Raw genomic sequence first — 18174 nt, 5'->3', positions numbered from 1 at the left:
CAGCGCCCAATAGAGGGGTCGCGAGGTCATGTTGAGTGTGTAGAATAAATGCTAACATAAGATAGTTTCATCTGGTGGTGTTGAGGTCAATAGATGGATGTCCTGGTCAAATGTATGGGCCAACTGAAGCTGAATTTGCCAATTTGTTGAAGTAAAAATATTGACTTGGATTGGTGCAATTTGAAATTGAATTTTACCCATTAATAAAATAACAAACTAAGTGTATCCTATATATTATTACCATACCACATATAAGCACGTATCAATGCAAAGTAAAATAACAAATAGTATTGGAAATTTCAACTCAGTATGTTATTGACATTCAGGCATGACTATTCATATTCAGATTGCATTTCTGTCTATATAAGTTTTATAATTTTCATTATAGTTTCTGTAGTTGTATTTTTGAATTTTGACTAGATTTAATTGTATTAGCTTGAATTTTTCTTGAAACTATATTTTAATTTTATTTTCTTTCATTGAAAGTTTTTTATTTATATTTACATTTTGTCCACTTATTGTTTTTTAATCATTTTGTTAACCAAAGTGTTTTTCAATTGCAGTTTTTATCATTTTGTTTGTTTTCATTAACAATGATAATCTTGCCAAGTACTTTAGGATAGTAGATGGTTACAACTAAGAAAGATTTTTTGTTCTCTTGGCCAATCAGCACATTGTTTTTGGAACATTTGGAACATTTTGGGGACATTAGTACTTTTGAGTGTCATGTTAAAACATTGAGGGCCAAACAAAGCACTTTTTTTACTAACACTTGCATGTTTTGTCACATTTAAAATACGGTTTCTGCTGGACGTCAATGGCAACCCATAAATTCCACTTTGTGCCATTTCATTCAGAATATTATGGATTACTCTAGTGTTATGTAAATACTCAAGAAATTTTCTTTCCGTTTACCAACAGCCCTTAAAAAATAAAAATAGATGGAAAATGTCGAGGTTTTCTGGGAATGTTTGTCAATATTTACACGTTTACGTCATGTAAATGTTTGAGAATATTTGCGTGGGTATTTGGACATGGATCTTGTTGGCGATCCAGCTGCAGCCATCGCACGCACGCACACTATAAATAACACTGTAGTCTCATACTGCTTGACCTCTGTGTGAAGAGAAGTAATCAGATTACTGGAGTCTTTTATTCAGTTACTTTGGGAGGAAAGAACAAATCGCTTTCACAGTCGCCAACACACGCGCATCGATTGTCTTGGTGACATAACAGTGAGAGAATGAGTGTGTGTATGTGTGTTTGTGTTTGTGTGTGTGTCAACATCACTACAATGAATGGATCTTCTGGTGATTAAAGTTGGCCCAATTGCTGTGTTTTTGTCTTTCAGAGATTTTTGATTGGCTGCAACACATTTCAGTTTGTTGATCTTCCCTGTTTGTAATCATACTTATTATGGTTGTTTCCATAGCAACAATAAGTGCCTCCATCTTCATCCTAGCAGAAAATGGGGAAAAAGGCATTTCAATGACAAGAAGTAAAAATTATATGAGGGACAAAACTGCAAAAATGAATACATAAAAAATTTAAGATGTGAAAAAAATCTGTGTGTATCTAAACCCCGTGTTTTGGTGCGTTTTTGTCTTCGTTATGTTCACCTTTTCGTCAGTGTGCATCTCCCCCTTTAAGTTTGTATTCTTATTTTTTTTCCAGTTTCCATTGAGGCGAACGTAACAGTATTGTTAAAAAAAAACGTCTCACTCCCAATTGAAAAAAAAAAGTAAAACTGAAAAAGGTTAAAAACGTCCAAAACATATATGGAATAGAAAAAAACTACCCAAAAAGCCCATTTTCAACCCAATTCCAATGTTTCCAATGACTTACCTTATGACAAAAAGCAGCTACATTTGTTTTTGCTGCTTGTCATTTGTGGCCTCAGAGGGCGTCGTCGTTGTGGTCGTCACGGCAACAGCCAGCGGCACGCTCCAGGAGGTGGTCTGTGTCACGTGGCTGTCAAAAGGCAAACAGCAAAGAGATGACCTATTGTCATGGTAACTGTGGCTGATGATGCCACCAAAATCCCAAAAGGAGCGTCGTGTCACGTACTTACTTGATGAAGTACTTGACGCCGTCATCTGTGTATGCCTCCTCCCATCCGTAAGGAAGAACTGCACAAGATTATACGATTAAAGAATTATTTGAAAAAAACATCTAGTGATTTTATAATTATATATATATAAATAATACATCTTTGCCACATAACTGAAAATATTGAATGAGGTGTCCCTCAAGGATCTTCACTGGAACCCCTTGACTAACTTTTTGTCAACACAACAAACAGCCTGTTACAAAGATTTAGGATTATGGGATGTACAGTATTATCAAACCTATACAAAATGGAATGAAAAAGATATAAACAGACTACATCATTGATTTTAAAGATTCTTTTCAACAGTTAAAAAAAGCATAGAAAGAATAGAAATATGAATTCTGAACAAGGACTTTAACAAAAAAAAAGAAAATAGAAACAAGCATTGAAGAAATTAGGATATGAATAAGAATTGGGCAATTTTAAATTGGCCATATCGGAAAATGACAAAAATTCTAGAAAGGAGAAGTTAACTTTTGCTTCATAATTCAACACAACATACAAAATAGCAACAACAAAACACAATAAAAATACTTCAGTACAAAAACCTTAGTACAAAAAGGAATTGCTAAACAAGATAAATCCCACAAAATATAATGTTTTTTAAAAATCCACTAAAAGAAACATTTTTATGAAGGCACAATGGTTCAAATTTGACAAAATAAGAAAGAACTATATAGAAAAAGAACTAAAGAAATACAATGTAGTCACAACACCATCAAAAGAATGACTAAAAAATAAAAAAAAACAGACAAAAACACAGGAACAAAAATCCACAAACCAAATGATCACCATGTCATTATTACTGTGCCCCCTCCGTGTCAAAGTGCACCAGTGGGATTTGATTGTCCTTGCTGGTGTCAGCTAAAAAAAAAGTGTTTTTCTCCCCTTGAATGTGAAAACCCGAGACCACCCGCTCGTCATGCCCTCGAGTCAAACAAAGACATGAAGTGAGGAAGGTGAAGATGATGAAGCTCTTTTGTGAGGCCCACAATGCAAAGCGCCATATGTCAAGATCCATTTTGCCAACCGACTTTCACGAGCTCAGCATACAAGAAACAAGAAGGTATTTAAAAAAAAAAGAAAATAAATGTCAAAAGGAAATGTTTTGGTGTGTCAAAATGGAATAATCTTTTTTAAAAACATTTTTTAATCATGTTACCCAAGGCAAAGTCAAATGATAAGTTCCAAAACGTATGTTGTCAATAAAAATAAAAAGGTAATAATTCATAACTTGGCAAAATCATTTTTGCATGAAAAATGAGAACAAAAGTAACAAAAGGAACAAAAGAAAAACCTGCATATTAAAATGTTGATACAAAGAAACACCATAAATGCAAATAATGGAATCTAAAATACATACAATGCAAAATCACAGATATGGAACAAAAGATGATTCCAAAAAAAGATGACAAAAAGTACAAATAGAATAAAAAAAAACTCACAAAAAATTAATTAAAGTAGGACAAAGAAATAACACAAAAAAAATGTAGCCATTGTCAAGTCAGAAGACGTCAAAGACAAACTTTATTGAGCACTTTCCATTTGACAAACAATTAAAACGACAAATTTCGTCATTAGAACTTTGGCAACGCAAAAGGAAAACCATCTTAACAAAACAAAAACAAAACAAAAAAAATGACGGACAAAAATCAAACAAGGGGGAAAAACATGCAAAAGCCACCGAAAAATTTGCCATAAAAAAACAAACGAGGTAAAAAAAAACCAGAAAAATACCACATAGGTTTTCATCCTTTCCTGCGCATGACAAACTTTATTGACGAGTTTGGTCTTAACAAAAATCCTTCTTAGAAAACAATAGCCAGCAGCTTCGTTTACAAAACACCATCTTCACATACGTGTGTGTGTGTGTGTGTGTGTGTGTGTGTGTGTGTGTGTGAGTGTGTGTGTGTGTAATGCCAAGCTGCTATTGGTAGCCTAGCAACAAGCCAAGTGATGAAAAGCAGATGGAGGTGACTGGAAGAAAAACTCTCCTACATCCACATGACCCACTTTCTTTCTTTCTTTCTTTCTTTTGGCGTCCCTTTTCATCTGACCACCAGCATCAACATCATCATCATCGTCATCAACATTGTCATGTTATTGTGCGTGTGTGTGTATATGTGTGTGAGTGTGATTAGGTAAGAGTTACCTGCTTTAAGTAGGTTAAAAGTGCTTGACCTAGTGGCTCAAAAGACTTTTGCTGAGTCCTTCATTTCAACCTTTTTCTGTTTTGTAAAGTTACCACAAAAAAAAATGTATTTTCTAATTATTTGTCTCATTGGCTAAAGGACGGATGGAACTATTGTATATGTTTTTTTTTCCATTGGAATAAATGAGTGGGTGATAAATTAGGATTTATGTAACTACAAATACATTTAAAAAATAGACTGAATTATTTTACTATTAAAATAAATGTATTTGTAACTTAGTAAAATAAATTGTTATATACACAGACCCTATAGTTTACTCATGGACTAATTTGCATGTATGCACTTATGTCCCAAATTATCATAAACACAAGACATATACACGTTAGTTGTATGCAATATATGTGCTGCTAATTTGTGAGTAATGATTCAAATGTATAATAGTTTACATATGTACACATCTGAATAAAATAAAAATAAAAAATATTGTAAATTCATGTGAATCTCACAAATACCATGCACTGTTTTTAAAACGATCTGAATTATACCACACAACTAATAGTAGTTCGATGATGACAATCTATTGGAACACAAAGGCTGCAGCAACAAAGACAGACAAAATATAACAATACAAATGTCAAAGTGTTGTTTGAAAATCAACTACTAATCTGATTAACCTATCTTAGTTGTGTGCTATTGTTGAAATATAGCATGAAAAAATGAGTTATAAAGTTGGATTCTTGACATATTCATGTTAACGTTATTGCTAGATTGAAGTGACTTCACTGTAACTGGGAAAAATGAGTTGTGTGGGATAAATGCACAGAAGGAGTTTTGCTAGTGCATGCAGGTTGAAGACCACACTTAGCGTCTACGGAGGTGCTCCACGTCCTGCTCGCGGGGGTCCACTAGAAGGTCAGTGCTGAAACATGGAGGACAGTCACTTGCGACAAAGGTCGGCGTCCACAAGGGGGCGCATGCAGGGGTCAAGAGGAGGGGAGAAGTCTCAAATTGGAACTGGAAAGTTTCAAGCAAGTCTCCATTATACGTATATCAGTTCTACGAAGATTCCAAATCAGTGCTCATCTTGTAAATGTAAAACTTTGGGATCTCTTTCTTTAATGCTTATTTTGAAAAATGCTGATCGGTGACTTCGGAAGTGACAGAAAATGACACATTTTATGCAATACTTGACATTTGAAAATCATTATATTCATCATACATTTCTACAACTGTATTAGACTTAAGACCCTGCAGTATCGACACCAATGCAATACATTCATTTTAAAACAAAGTCAATAAATGAAACATGCAAGATTTGTCAAGGTCAGTCAACGGGAATCTTTACCGAAGTTGTATCCATAAAAACGACTTACTCTCCACTTCCAGGATATTCCTGACGCTAGTACTCAACTCGTTAGCTTCCTTCGCCAGGGTCGCCGCCGTCCACGAGCTCTTCTTGTGTCGGGAGGGGGCGACTTGAGTCATCCCTTTCATGTCGGCGCAACTACACAACAACAACAACCTCGGGTAAACATCCAGTTCAACAAAGACAAGCTATAAGACAGAACACCCAAAATTAACAGTGATTGCAGGTTTACTCATTAACTTCCAATCCATTTTACCTGGCTAGGAGCCATCATATTTTCCCGCATGTGAAAGTTTCTGGAGTGAGAGTTTATTCGAAACTTATTTACACTAATAGAAGTCCAGCCCATTTTGACAGCGATGTCTCGCTGCCTTCCCTGCACGTCTATCGCCATCAAAAGTACAGGAACATGATGTTTTTTTCTGTTGCTTTTGTACTCGGTGACCCACTCAGCAGACGCGTGTTTTGATTTTGAAAAGACACAAAGAGCGGTGGCCTACAAACGCAATAAAACAGGTGAGGACGAAGCGGCGTGGGGGGTCTCCGTCCGGGTAGAGGTGGGGGGCCTGTTATGAAACCTGAGACACACTGACCCCCCCCCCCCCCCCCCCCCACCACAATCTCACTTAATAGTGCCACAGACTGACCTGATTGACTGAAGTGGCCTTACACAAGAAGCATGTGACGGTGAAATCAATCGTACTCGCGCAGAGCATCGAACGAGATGCGTATCGGGATTTTTTTTTAAAATAAAAATTGAATATACAGATGGATGTGTGATTAGGATTCAATGAAGGACAACGATGAAAGAAGGAAGCAATACAGCGGCAATGTCGTTCCGTCCTGTGAGTTCTGAGGAACTCTTGACACGGAGAAACGGTGATTACCTGCTGGCTGGCCCCTCTGGGGGGGCGCAGACGTTTGGTAATGAGGCACCATGGCAGCGGGGGCTCATTATCGCTAAGTGGCTAACTAGGGGCCCACCTGGGCTCATGTGGGTCAACGTGGTAAATGTGCAGTTCAATGAAAAATCACTGATGAAAACTGTAGGAAACTTCTCAACTTTGTAAGACTACTGGACGAAATTAATCATGAAAAATAGTGCAAATGGATGAATTTGGTCAAGCAGAGAGAAAAAACTTTTCAAGGAGCTTTTAATGGAACCTGAAGATGTATAATCTTTGGAAGAACACCTGAAGGAGCCATTGGAGGAAATTTAGAGGAGCTTATGAAGGAACCTTAGTAGGACATTTAGGGGAAACTTTTTAAAGAACATTAGGAGGAATCATTGTGTTTTTTAATGAATCTCTGTTGTAAAGTGAACGAATTTTTAGAGGAACCTTTTGCTGAAAAGTTTAAGTAATTTCAAGTAAAAATGACTGAGAATGAGAATCAACTTAGTCGGACTGAAGTCGTACCTGAAGCTTTTGGTTGGGCCAAGTCCTTCAAGTAGAAACTCTTGGACATTCTGAAGTAGAAAAGAAATCACATTTTTAAAGTTTTTCTGTGCAATGGCCACTTCACTCGTTAGGTTAAGTCGCATTTTTCACCTCAACAAAAGCAAGCAGTTTAGTAGTTGCCATCTCTAAAGTTTTTTTCGCAGCGTCACACTTTCTCAGTTGACATTCCAGCACGGCCGCTTTCTTCTTCAGTTGTTCGTGGTCCTCCTTTAGTTCAAAAAATGCCATCTTTGGTGAGCATTCAATGGCCCTGAATGATGCAACTCACAAATAAATACCGTATTCTCCAGCAAAGTAGGCGTTGGAAGCGGCTTTTTGGCTTTCTGACTCTTCAACTCTGCGATCTCAGCCTCCAGCAGGTGGACCACCTCCTCGTAATCCATCTCCATCCCACGGGCCTGCTTCTGAGCCTCCTCGGCCAGTTGCACCTGCGCCCGAAGGGCCTGCGCCTCCTCGGCCGTCGTCTTCGCTTCCTGTCGGGAAAAAGCCAGGCAACAACTTTGTGACTTTCTAACGTTTCACAAGAACATATTTTTTTGTGATCCGGTTTTCTTCAAACAGAATAACCACGCTATTTGCAGATGAGGGAAAAAAAATCATTCATTTTCCGTACTCTTGAGCCTATCCCGCCAGGAATGGGTTGCCAGATATTCATCGTTTTTCATGAATTTGCAGTTCAAATAATACAATTTTACAGGAGAGACGCACACCTGCCACAACATTGACGGTGCTGTGTAACTGGAGAAACAAAAACACTCTTCTCACACACCCATGCGCACATGCTACTCACCCCTACTCTGACATGTCACATGTAGCCCCGCACACGTGTGTATGCGTCTTAAAATTGCGCGTGTCTGATTATCGATAGGCCTCACGTGGAATTTGCACACTGGACATAAGGTCAGGTTGGTCGGGGGCGTTGCAAACCTTCCGTCCTCACCAGGCATATCAATACACGTGCACACACGTGGGGGCGCAACCGCCACCTGTGCCCACTAACCGACAATGGTTCACACCAACATATCACATGGCATGAAAAAAATCTGCACAGAGAATAAAGCTGTCGCAAATGTTGCAAAAGTACCCGAATGCACCATGAAAACAATTGAAAGTTTTTTACGCTTAAACACATATAGACATATGAGTTCATTTTGCAAAGTATGTGTCCATTCTGCTTATATTCTTAAAGGTCCTGGTGGTGCTGGAGCCAATCTCAGTCAACTTTGGTCAGTCGGCGGGGAACACCCTGAATTGGTCGCCAGCCAATCTCAAGGATATGAAAACCCATTCATGCTCACACTCACACTTATGGACAATTTAGAGCAGGGGTCTCAAACTTGCGGCCCGCGGGCCAACTGCGGCCCGCGGGACGATAATTTGCGGCCCCCGTCTTAATATGAAAGATGGAATTTTTTTTTTTTTTTTTTTTTTTTTACCCCTTTCCCCATGATGGCGCCGTTTAAGTGGCAGCCAGTGGCAGTAGCTCTGTCCACTCATGTTTTTCTTGTTTTACAGCATGTTTTACATGAAAAATTAGAGGGAACATTGACATGCACCTGCTTGTGGCAGGTGTGATACTGGTGTGCCGATAGCGAGCAATGATGATGTCGTGACCGGATGATTCGCCTAAAGACGTTTCGCCGACGGACGTTTGACAGACGGACAGGTCGTACTAGTATTTGTTAGTTTAATGATTAAATACAAATACTAGTATTTGTATTTAATCATTAAACGCTGTTTTCAGCTGGATTTGACCGAATTTGAGAGCATTTTGAGCCATTTGGCGAATGGACGTCTATAGACGTTTTTTTGCCTCCATCGCGATATCATCCAGTATTTGTATTTAATCATTAAATGCTGTTTTAGGATGGATTTGACCGGATTGCTGTCATTTTACGGCTCGGTTCTGCTACATCTGCCTGCCCAAGAGTGCTTATTCCCGGACTGCCATGCCCGCCCAAGAGTGCTTATTCCCGGGCTGCCATTGATGGTAGACGAACATTGATTTTTACTATCATTTGGACAACACCGGCGGCGGGCCGGATTAAAAATCCTAACGGGCCGTATATGGCCCGCGGGCCGAGGTTGAAAAACTTGTACACACACGATCCGGCGGGGCGAGCGTTCGAATCCCGTTTCGGCGAAACCTCCGTTCGGCCGAATGAACGTTCGGTGGAACGTCCATTCGGCGACCTGCCCGTCTGTCAAACGTCCGTCGGCGAAACGTCTTTAGGCGAATCATCCGAGTACCGATGATGTCGCTCACACTGGTACTCAGTTCGCTCAGGGAGGTTGTCTTTCTGCTCAGACCAACAAAAAATTAGAGGGAACTTTGGTTCGGAGCTGAATGAACCAATCACGGTGAGGTATACGGCTATGGAGGGCGGGACATCGGCCGGGCTGTCCAGTGCCTCGCTCACTCACTCATTCATTCCTCCAATCAGCTGGGCGGAGGAGAAGCCGTGAGGCCGATCACTCCGCTCGGCGCGCACACTCCTCCGCTGCTCTCAGCATAGAACTGAATGTTTTATCAGTGCTTTTCTTGTGGAAATCCTGATGCGGCCCAGTCTCACCCAGACTCGGCCTCTAGCGGCCCCCAGGTAAATTGAGTTCGAGACCCCTGATTTAGAGCAAGGGTGTCAGACTTGGTTCGCGGGCCGCATTAACGTCAACTCGATTTGATGTGGGCCGGACCATTTTAGATATAATATTTAGATTTTTTTAAATAAATGGATTAAAAGAACTGGATCAAAAGCCCTAGCTATTCATTTTTTTATAGATCTAAAACAATGTTTATTTGAGCTTTTTTTCTTAGTAAAGGAAAATCTCTTTTAATCATTATGTTCCATATTAAAGTGGAAAACCGAAAATATTTTTATATATTTTTAGATTTTACAAAATGATTTTTGAACTAAAAACACAGAAAAAAATGATTAAAAAATTACAATTATTGATTTGAAAGGGGAAAAATCAGAAAATATAATATACATCTATAATCTTCATTTTAATTTGATTCTAAAACAGAAAGTCAGCACTTTCTCAGGCGGCACAAAATGATGTGGCAGACCAGATTTGGCCCCCGGGCCGCCACTTTGACACATGTAATTTAGAGTGTTCAACCAGCCTATCTTGCATGTTTTAGGCATGTGGGAGGAAACCGGAGCACTCGGAGAAAAACCACAAACATGCAAACACCATACCCCCCTGGTGAATTAAGAGATTCAGTCACGGTGCGTTATATGGGATCAGCCCGCGTGTTCTAAATCACACCGCGTGGATGATGCCAGGTCAAACTTGGGCCTATTTTGGAAAATAAAATAAGTGTGCGTGCATGTGTGTGTGTGAGCAACTGGTTGAGTAACTAATGGATCGCAGCGTGAGCAGTCTCCTCTCCAGCTGTGGTTTAGAGAGGGGCAAAAGGAGGGGACCGTGGGTCTTGCCACTCTATGTAATGAGGGCCCAGACAACTGACCGTGTGAGAGAAAGGAGCGCGTGGCTTTTGTGCGGGCGGATACGGTAGCAGTCTGTTGCACTCGTCTCGGGTTGTCGTAGCTATGACAACAACTATGGCTTGTAGTCTGTGACTTTCCTCTCACAGGCAGATTTCATTTCCTGACCTCAATCCTTGTTTTCTTCCTTTATTTGCATCTTCTTGAATCATTTATTCTTTAACTTAAAACTACTTTTCATTTACTTCACACTGGCTTTTTGTTCAGCCCACTTGTTGGTAGAGGGAGACATGGAAAACAAACTGGATAGGATCACTATAATTCAATTTTATTCAATTATTTTTCGAATTAATTGAAATACCTTTAAAAACTGACGGTAACATAAAAATCGGATTGAAAAGGCAGAAAATAAATGTGTTAAATTCTAAAAAAAAACTGAAAATGTTCACATGTCAATTTCCTTTAAGTGTCCCTATTTAAAGTCAAAAATATTTTCTTAAACTTTGCCCCAAATTTTCTGTTATGACGAGAAAATAATGCCCAGGATTTAAAATGGCATAGTATTTTAAACCGAAAATCAAATTTCTGTCGTACGAATGGATGGCTTTATACAACACGAGCAAGACGCGTGGGAGGCTTGTGAATCACAACAAACAAAGCAAAACAAAACAAACAAAGCAGGAAGCATTTTTGCTTTGGAGATTTTTCTTCACGCTTTGAATGGCGGCTGCTCAATCCTCCCACACCTGCCTGCCAGGACCACTTTGGCTGCGTTATATCGTTATACATAGACATAAAATGCGACTGAAGAGAGGAGGAGCGCCCACATTCACCTGACAAGCTATTTTAACATCCCTGGCCCACATGCTCTCTTCCCACGCTTTGCAAGTCAAGTGAATGCACCAAAAGATGGTAATTCAATGTAAAAGAGAATCTGTACCAAGCCCCCGAAATGCTTCGTCACGTCACAAAGTTCCAGAACACGCCTGTAAGATGCATCCTCACCTGTCTCATCATGTCCATCTCTTCCTCCATCTGCTGCTGAACTCTGTGAGACTCCAGCAGTTGCTCCTGAACATCAACGCCAAACACTAGGTGAGTCATCATGTGACTCGGGCGCATCAACAGATGCAAAAATAACTAAAATAACATTTTGCTGTCACCTGTAACCTTTTGAGCTCTCTCAGAGAGTCCAGGTTCTCCTTCCTCAGTCGTTCCATTTCTTCAATGTCGTCCCAATCACCCGTTGAATGCTAAAACCAGATGTGCAAATTAGGTTTATGTGGTCCTAGCAGGTGAAATTTTTTAAATAACATTAATTTTCACCAATTGGTGGAAAATACATTTGTGGTCCACAATTTATACATTATATGTACATACACATACATATATACACATACACATACACATACACATACACATACACATACACATACACATACACATACACATACACATACACATACACATACACATACACATACACATACACATACACATACACATACACATACACATACACATACACATACACATACACATACACATACACATACACATATACACATATACTCAACACACACATTTAGACACATTCATACACACATGTAAACTCTGATTGATAGATCATCCAAATACAAGTGTTAAATTATTCATTAATACAAATTAGTATACATCCATAAGGTAGTTGTAATTGGGAATAAGTTACAAGTTACATTTGATGACTGGTGGAAAAGTGAGTGATCGTTTTCCGAAATGTTTCCATTCACAAAGTAGGACTGCTAGGACACCCCCTCCCCCAGATCATCAACGGATCAATGGCTGCAACATCGATATCCTGGAACCCGGCCGCACAACCGTGGGCTTTAGCACGTACGACCAGCTGCTTTGTTACGTTAACATAGGTAGATTTTTTTTACTTCCCCGCAATGCACTTTTTTTATTTAAAGTTTTACAGATTGTGATCTACAATTGTCTCTAACCAAAGTGTTTTTGTCCTACCGAGCGGTGGGCAGGAGCCTCCAGCAGACTCAACAGGTCCTCGCACGTGAACTTTGACCCCGACAGGGTGGCTGAGTCCTCCGACTGGGGCCCGAACACTTCCCTGGTCGCGCTCTCCAAATCTGCCGTTAGTCACGTTATTTATAACGTACGACAACTACAATTGCAAGAACTAGTGAAACGACTTTAGCACAACTGTGCCCATTAAAAGTGTTTTTTGTTTTGATTTATGCGGGTGAAGCGGGCTCTTACCAGCATAGGCCACCGTCCCCGCTAGATCCGCTTGCAGTCGGGACCAGAGAGCCTGGCGTGGAGCATCTGAGGGCTTCAGGCCCAGCATGTCCAAAGCCTGAACATGCGCACACATCCATAAAAGCAGATCAATACGCATGCAATAAATGCACGTCCACTCCTCTCAAATGACAAAAGAGCAGAATATTCCACTTATGTGTTGCATTCATAAATGTGCATTGCATTTTATTGTAATTTATGCAATTAGAAAACAATCAGAAATCATAACTTCTTTAATAATGTTGTATAAATCTAGGATAATAATAACAATAACAACATATATTGCCATCAATTAAAGATTATTTTAATAGATGGAAAAATACTTTTCACATGGCCAAAGAAGAACAAATAGGAAATAAATTAGTGGAACAGCATAGCACACAGGAGGGATCCTTGTAACAGAACGTCCTCTAGTGTGCATTTTGATCATGACATCTCTAATAAAAATGGCGTTGTTGCCATGGCAGCAAGTGTGGGTCAATACAAAAAGGATTGAAATATATATGTGTTGATATGCAGTACATGTAAAAGGAAGACAACCTTACTTTTTCCACTTGCTCCAATTTAAGACGACCTGGAAGCAAAAACACATACAAATTTACTACATTAGTATTAATCTTGGGATTATTACTCAGACACAATATAGGAAAACTGTCCAAAATAAGTAACACATCTCCAAAAATATGCTCAGGGTCATAAAAAGCATCTAATAGCTTTAAAAAAAAATCCTACCAAGGTTTGCATCCGGCTCAGGCAAAGAAGATACATGTTTGGTTCTGACTGGACTCACTCGAACCTGCAAACAAGTTTAACGTTCAGTTAGCATGCAAAACTGAATGTAATAAAACTAATGAATGAAGGAAATGTCAAACTAAAACCAAATTCTAACAGTATCTCGCACAGGGTGCTAAAAGCATCACCTGGCTGATGTTGACGGCCGGCAGCGTCTCACTGGCTGGGTTCCGGCTAGATGTCAGCTTGGTGACCACAGCCGGTGGAAGTGGCCCTGCACCCTGACCCGCAGGCTTGGCTAGATTCCCCCCCGGGCCGGGACTGTGAGAACCGCTGCTCGAGCCGGACGACGCCCGACGACGGATGAAGGCCACTTCCACGGTGGGATCTGGTCTGTGATATTGCAACGGTCAAACTCCAAAAGTGTAAAAATTGCACACAGATGGTTTGCGAGCAGGACGGACCTGAGTTTGGTGCGGCTCAGGATGGTTCTGGCTTCTTCGTACGTCACTCCGATGAGCGATTCTTTGTTGATGGACACCAGCTGGTCTCCGACTTGCAGCCTGCCATCCTTAAAAACAAAAAAGCCCATTGTTGAATAAAACTGCAACATAAGATACTATTGAAAATCTAATACATTACAAATATATGGTCTACAAAACAAATATATGTATAATATAATAGCCCACAAAATAGCACTAATTACAGTAAATAAAACACTGTGGCCCAAATTTTGTCTTAAAACACAAATCAATAATTTGAATTTAAATTGGGGGTCGTCAGAATTCTACTATTAAAGAATTAGAAAAGAGCGTGCTGAAGCTAAACTCGTGGCCGGACGTTTGGTCGCCGGACGTTTGGTCACCCGGACGTTTGGTCGCCCGGACGTTTGGTCGCCCGGACGTTTGGTCGCCTGGGTGAATATAATTTTGAGAGCTGGTTTAAACAGTAGATATTTAGATATTAAACTATCTCTCTCATGAATATAATTTTGAGAGCTGGTTTCAACAGTAAACTCTCTGTCATGTTGTCAAACGTCCGGCGACCAAACGTCCGGCGACCAAACGTCCGAGTACCAGCTAAACTAGTCATTAGCTCGACAGGCAGCATGTTTGACAGCCGCAATGGTGGTGCGGATTCAAATGGCAATTTTATAGTAGTTTCTTGTTGATTTCACAGTAATGTCATGTTCTGGCAACAACACACATCTAGCTGTTTGATAATGGACCGACCTTTTGGCAGTCTCCTCCCGCCACAATGTCCTGGATAAAAACCATGGGACCCTCGGCACGGTTGGCTCCACCCTTGACGACCAGGCCCAGGCCTCTGCCCTTGGCGATGCAGATCAGCTGGATCACGCTGTCGCTGCGGAAAGGACGATGGGCACGCATATTGTGTAACACTTCCCTTGCAATCCCATCAAAAGTGTTTCCGCTCCCTGTCACATCGCCTCGAAAACTGGGGTGGAGCTCTATATGACTGCACCTGAAGGCGGTTGTATGACTATAGATGGAGACCCCCTCTTTAGGGCTGAGTAGTTGGGGGGTATCGGACGCAAAACAAGAGGAGGCGGCGGCGTCTGTCAGCTTCCCTGCATTGAAACAATATCCAGAGTTGAGTCATACATAACTGTGGAGGCTCCACATTTCTTCTCATGTTTCACCTGCGGATTGCTGAGTCGGAGAGATCCGACCCGACGCCGCCAAAGGGCCGGAGCCATACTTTTCCATCAGCTCCGAAAACTCCCGTCTAGAATAAACGGAAACAAACAAGCAGTCCTGTTTAGAATGACAGTGTTTTTTTTGTTCTCGTTTTTGAGACAGGTGTTTAAACACGTGCAAGTCACAAGGCCGCTAGCTGGGTGATGTTTTCGTCATCACTCTTATGTCAGGCCGCGTTTCTGCTGACAAGGTGGCGGCGAGGACAGCGGTGTCCGGGGGGCGTCCCCTCAGATGACGCTTCCTTCGGGAAATAAAATAACTGGCGTTTGACCTTCAACTAGCACGAGAGTGATCTTGTTGTTGGGGTAACTACTTTACGATCACTTTCTCCTCACACATTTCCAGTTTAAGAATATTACAAAACCTCAGAGGAGAACTGACTAAAAACTCACCTAGTGGCCATTTTTATGGTCAACACCAATAGTTACTTGAGCAAATTAGATTGAGATGGCATAAAGTGCACCCAAAAAATGTAATGTACACATGCTTGAAGCAGTACAACCAAGATAAATACTATTGAATGAATACAATAGCAGTTTTTTTGACTTGACTAAAGGTGCACTCACCTGGAGTCGTCGTCCCTGGCTACAAGAAGGGACATGTGATTGGACAGCGACACCGTTCTCAGGATTTCCACTGCCCTACACGTACAAACAACACACAAGTGGTGTAAAGCAAGATTCCATCACACCTGGATGAAATCAAATCTGACAAGCGAAATGGCGACATCCAATCCATTTTGACTAGGATCAAGGGCTGCCGACCCTCCCAGTCAAAATGGGCTTGGACTTCTATCACCGTGAATGGCACTGAAAGCTTCACATTGTGCACCTCTCATTGGTGACGCCCCTCAGGCTGATGTTATTCACATCAACTATCAGGTCACCTGATTTAAGCCGACCTGGAACACAAAGAAGAGAGACGGATAACACTTATAGAATATTTTAATTATTCATTACTCTTTTGATAAAAAAGAGAGAGTCAAAGACAACATAGCATAAAGGAACACAAATCATTAGCATAGCTTTATTTACATACTGTCGACCTTATAATAGACTTCACAAAGATGATTCTAAAAAATTAAACAATATTTTTTACAAATATTCTCAGCAAAAAAATTAAAAGTAAAGCAGACCATCAAGTGCAGCCAGTCCCCCCGCTACGACTCTCTTAATGAAGATGCCAAAATCTTCTCCGGTCAGCTCTCTGTAGCCACCAATGATTTTTACACCTGCCCGTGAATAGTCAAAAGAATCAGCACTTCATGAACCAGAGAAGTGAAGCATGCTGGGAAAAAAAGACTGACCCAGTCCTCGTTTGCAGTGGCAAAACTCCAGCCGGTGGACGGCTCGGCTGATGCCGTGCGGGCCCATGATGGTCCTTGAACGCACCCAAAAATCAAATTATGACTGATTCATACACTTGCAGGACACTCAAACCATTGATGAAGCTCCAGTAATGAAACAAAAATTGGCAAAAATTGAATTATTTTGACTATACGGTGGACTGAATGTGCTGAAAAACTGCGGCGTCGTCATCAAGTGAGCAGCAGACTGGAGCGCCTGCAATTAAACTGATCGCTTAATTCCCGATAATCTGCTTGATCACCTGCCGCCAGTCATTAACATCACACAAAGGCACACACATATACACCATTCAAAGTCAAGCGCTGTTGCAACAACACATAAGGAAGCTGTACTTTGCATTAGCAAGTCACAAGTGGTGTCCATTGAAGATTTAAATGACACCTTCTTAAATGTGGACCAAATACATTAAATAGATTTTTTTTCTTGGTATTTCATTTGGTCAAAATGTTTAAATGCAACCTAGAATGCCAAACAGATCGTTTCGAGTGATACTGTGGGTGTGATATTCTTCTTATCTCATTTTGGCTGCCATTTTTGACGAAATAAATCCAATCCTTTTCTGACACAAATGCAATAAATGAGTTAAAAAGTAATGTTTACTAAAGTATACCTAGTTATGAGTTTCCCGATGGTTGAATTATTTATATTAAATTAAAAAAAACATACAAATCAATTATATTCTTATTGATATCTGTGATGAGTGGTCAATATTAGTATTTTCTGTTCAATTCTCCCTCCAGTTAGCGCCATATTTTTCAAATATGAGCAAAAATTTGAATTAAGAGAACATTTTGAATTATAAGTGAGCTCCAAATGCAGCACTATTTGAGTGAATTAAAAGTCATGCCTTTACATGTTAGCTTTAAAAGTTGCTGGCTTTCATGGGGTCTATTAAAAAAAACAAAGAAATAGAGTTAATTATTCAATAAATAAAATTTCATCAAAATATCATCAGTCATGCTAAGCAAACAAATCCAGAAACTGACAACAATGAAGAACAACTCAAATCTGCACAGGAAGCACTTCTCAAACTGTCATGATGCTTTTAAAGGGCCAGCTCACATCCGTGTGACAGCAGCATCATGTGGACGTCAACATTTGACGCACGTGCCCGTAAATAAACAAACACATCTTTGCAAATCAACAATAACAACAAAAACAAACTAGCCCTTGACCTCATCCAACGAAAGAAATCTGAAGCAAAAAAATGGAGGTAGAAGCCAAGAAAGAAGCTTACCAGTAGAGCAGCGACAGTCCATTGAATCGTTCCGCTTCCTGCGGGAGAAATGGCATCGCACGGCGTCAGCGCGAGGACGACCAGCCAATCACACGCGCACCCTGGCACACACACACTGGAAACACACTGCCATGACAAAACGCCGCTCGTCTCTGAGGAAGACGAAGATGAGACAAGGCTGGTGTGTGCTCGTGTTGGGGGGGCTTAAATCGGCCTAGACGCTGAGACACACACGCACACCTTCACACACTAATCCCTGCTGATACCTGGCCCGCACAAACACACAC

General features: G+C 40.5%; 2 protein-coding genes across 3 annotated transcripts in view; one reads left to right on the top strand and one right to left on the bottom strand.

The window, feature by feature from the left end:
• Positions 1-18174, top strand: part of smim36 (small integral membrane protein 36) — a 117577-nt gene that overhangs the window by 9695 nt on the left and 89708 nt on the right. The window contains exon 3 of one of the 2 annotated variants that reach the window (XM_077626616.1): positions 3772-3782. The exons of the other annotated variant lie outside the window; for it this stretch is intronic. The gene's annotated coding sequence lies outside the window, so the exon portion shown is untranslated. Of the gene's footprint in view, positions 1-3771; positions 3783-18174 lie in introns of those variants that run through there. 2 annotated transcript variants of the gene reach the window in all.
• Positions 1135-18120, bottom strand: stxbp4 (syntaxin binding protein 4). The gene is made up of 23 exons (XM_077626618.1): positions 17888-18120; positions 16590-16663; positions 16419-16514; positions 16115-16184; positions 15850-15924; positions 15226-15311; positions 15048-15153; positions 14795-14927; positions 14027-14133; positions 13751-13955; positions 13563-13626; positions 13376-13404; positions 12792-12888; positions 12540-12661; positions 11702-11791; positions 11544-11609; positions 7387-7562; positions 7180-7300; positions 7048-7097; positions 5637-5767; positions 2072-2129; positions 1846-1971; positions 1135-1458 (listed from the first exon to the last, which is right to left on the bottom strand). Exons 1-22 carry the CDS (start codon positions 17941-17943, stop codon positions 1863-1865), a joined length of 2121 nt encoding a protein of 706 aa, XP_077482744.1. The 5' UTR covers positions 17944-18120; the 3' UTR covers positions 1135-1458; positions 1846-1862.

The sequence above is a fragment of the Stigmatopora argus genome, chromosome 18 (genome assembly GCF_051989625.1).
Source record: "Stigmatopora argus isolate UIUO_Sarg chromosome 18, RoL_Sarg_1.0, whole genome shotgun sequence".
Lineage (NCBI taxonomy): Eukaryota > Metazoa > Chordata > Actinopteri > Syngnathiformes > Syngnathidae > Stigmatopora > Stigmatopora argus.
The sequence above is the reverse complement of the archived record's forward strand: the minus strand, read 5'-3'. Positions and strand labels throughout refer to the sequence as shown.

Excerpts from the sequence above, each read along its gene's own strand:
- stxbp4 (XM_077626618.1), bottom strand. The coding sequence starts at position 17,943 with ATGCCATTTCTCCCGCAGGAAGCGGAACGATTCAATGGACTGTCGCTG. Across the intron at positions 13,956-14,026 it reads CTGAGCCGCACCAAACTCAG|ACCAGATCCCACCGTGGAAG; the intron begins GTCCGTCCTGCT and ends GCAATATCACAG. Across the intron at positions 2,130-5,636 it reads GAATATCCTGGAAGTGGAGA|TTCTTCCTTACGGATGGGAG; the intron begins GTAAGTCGTTTT and ends AATCTTGTGCAG.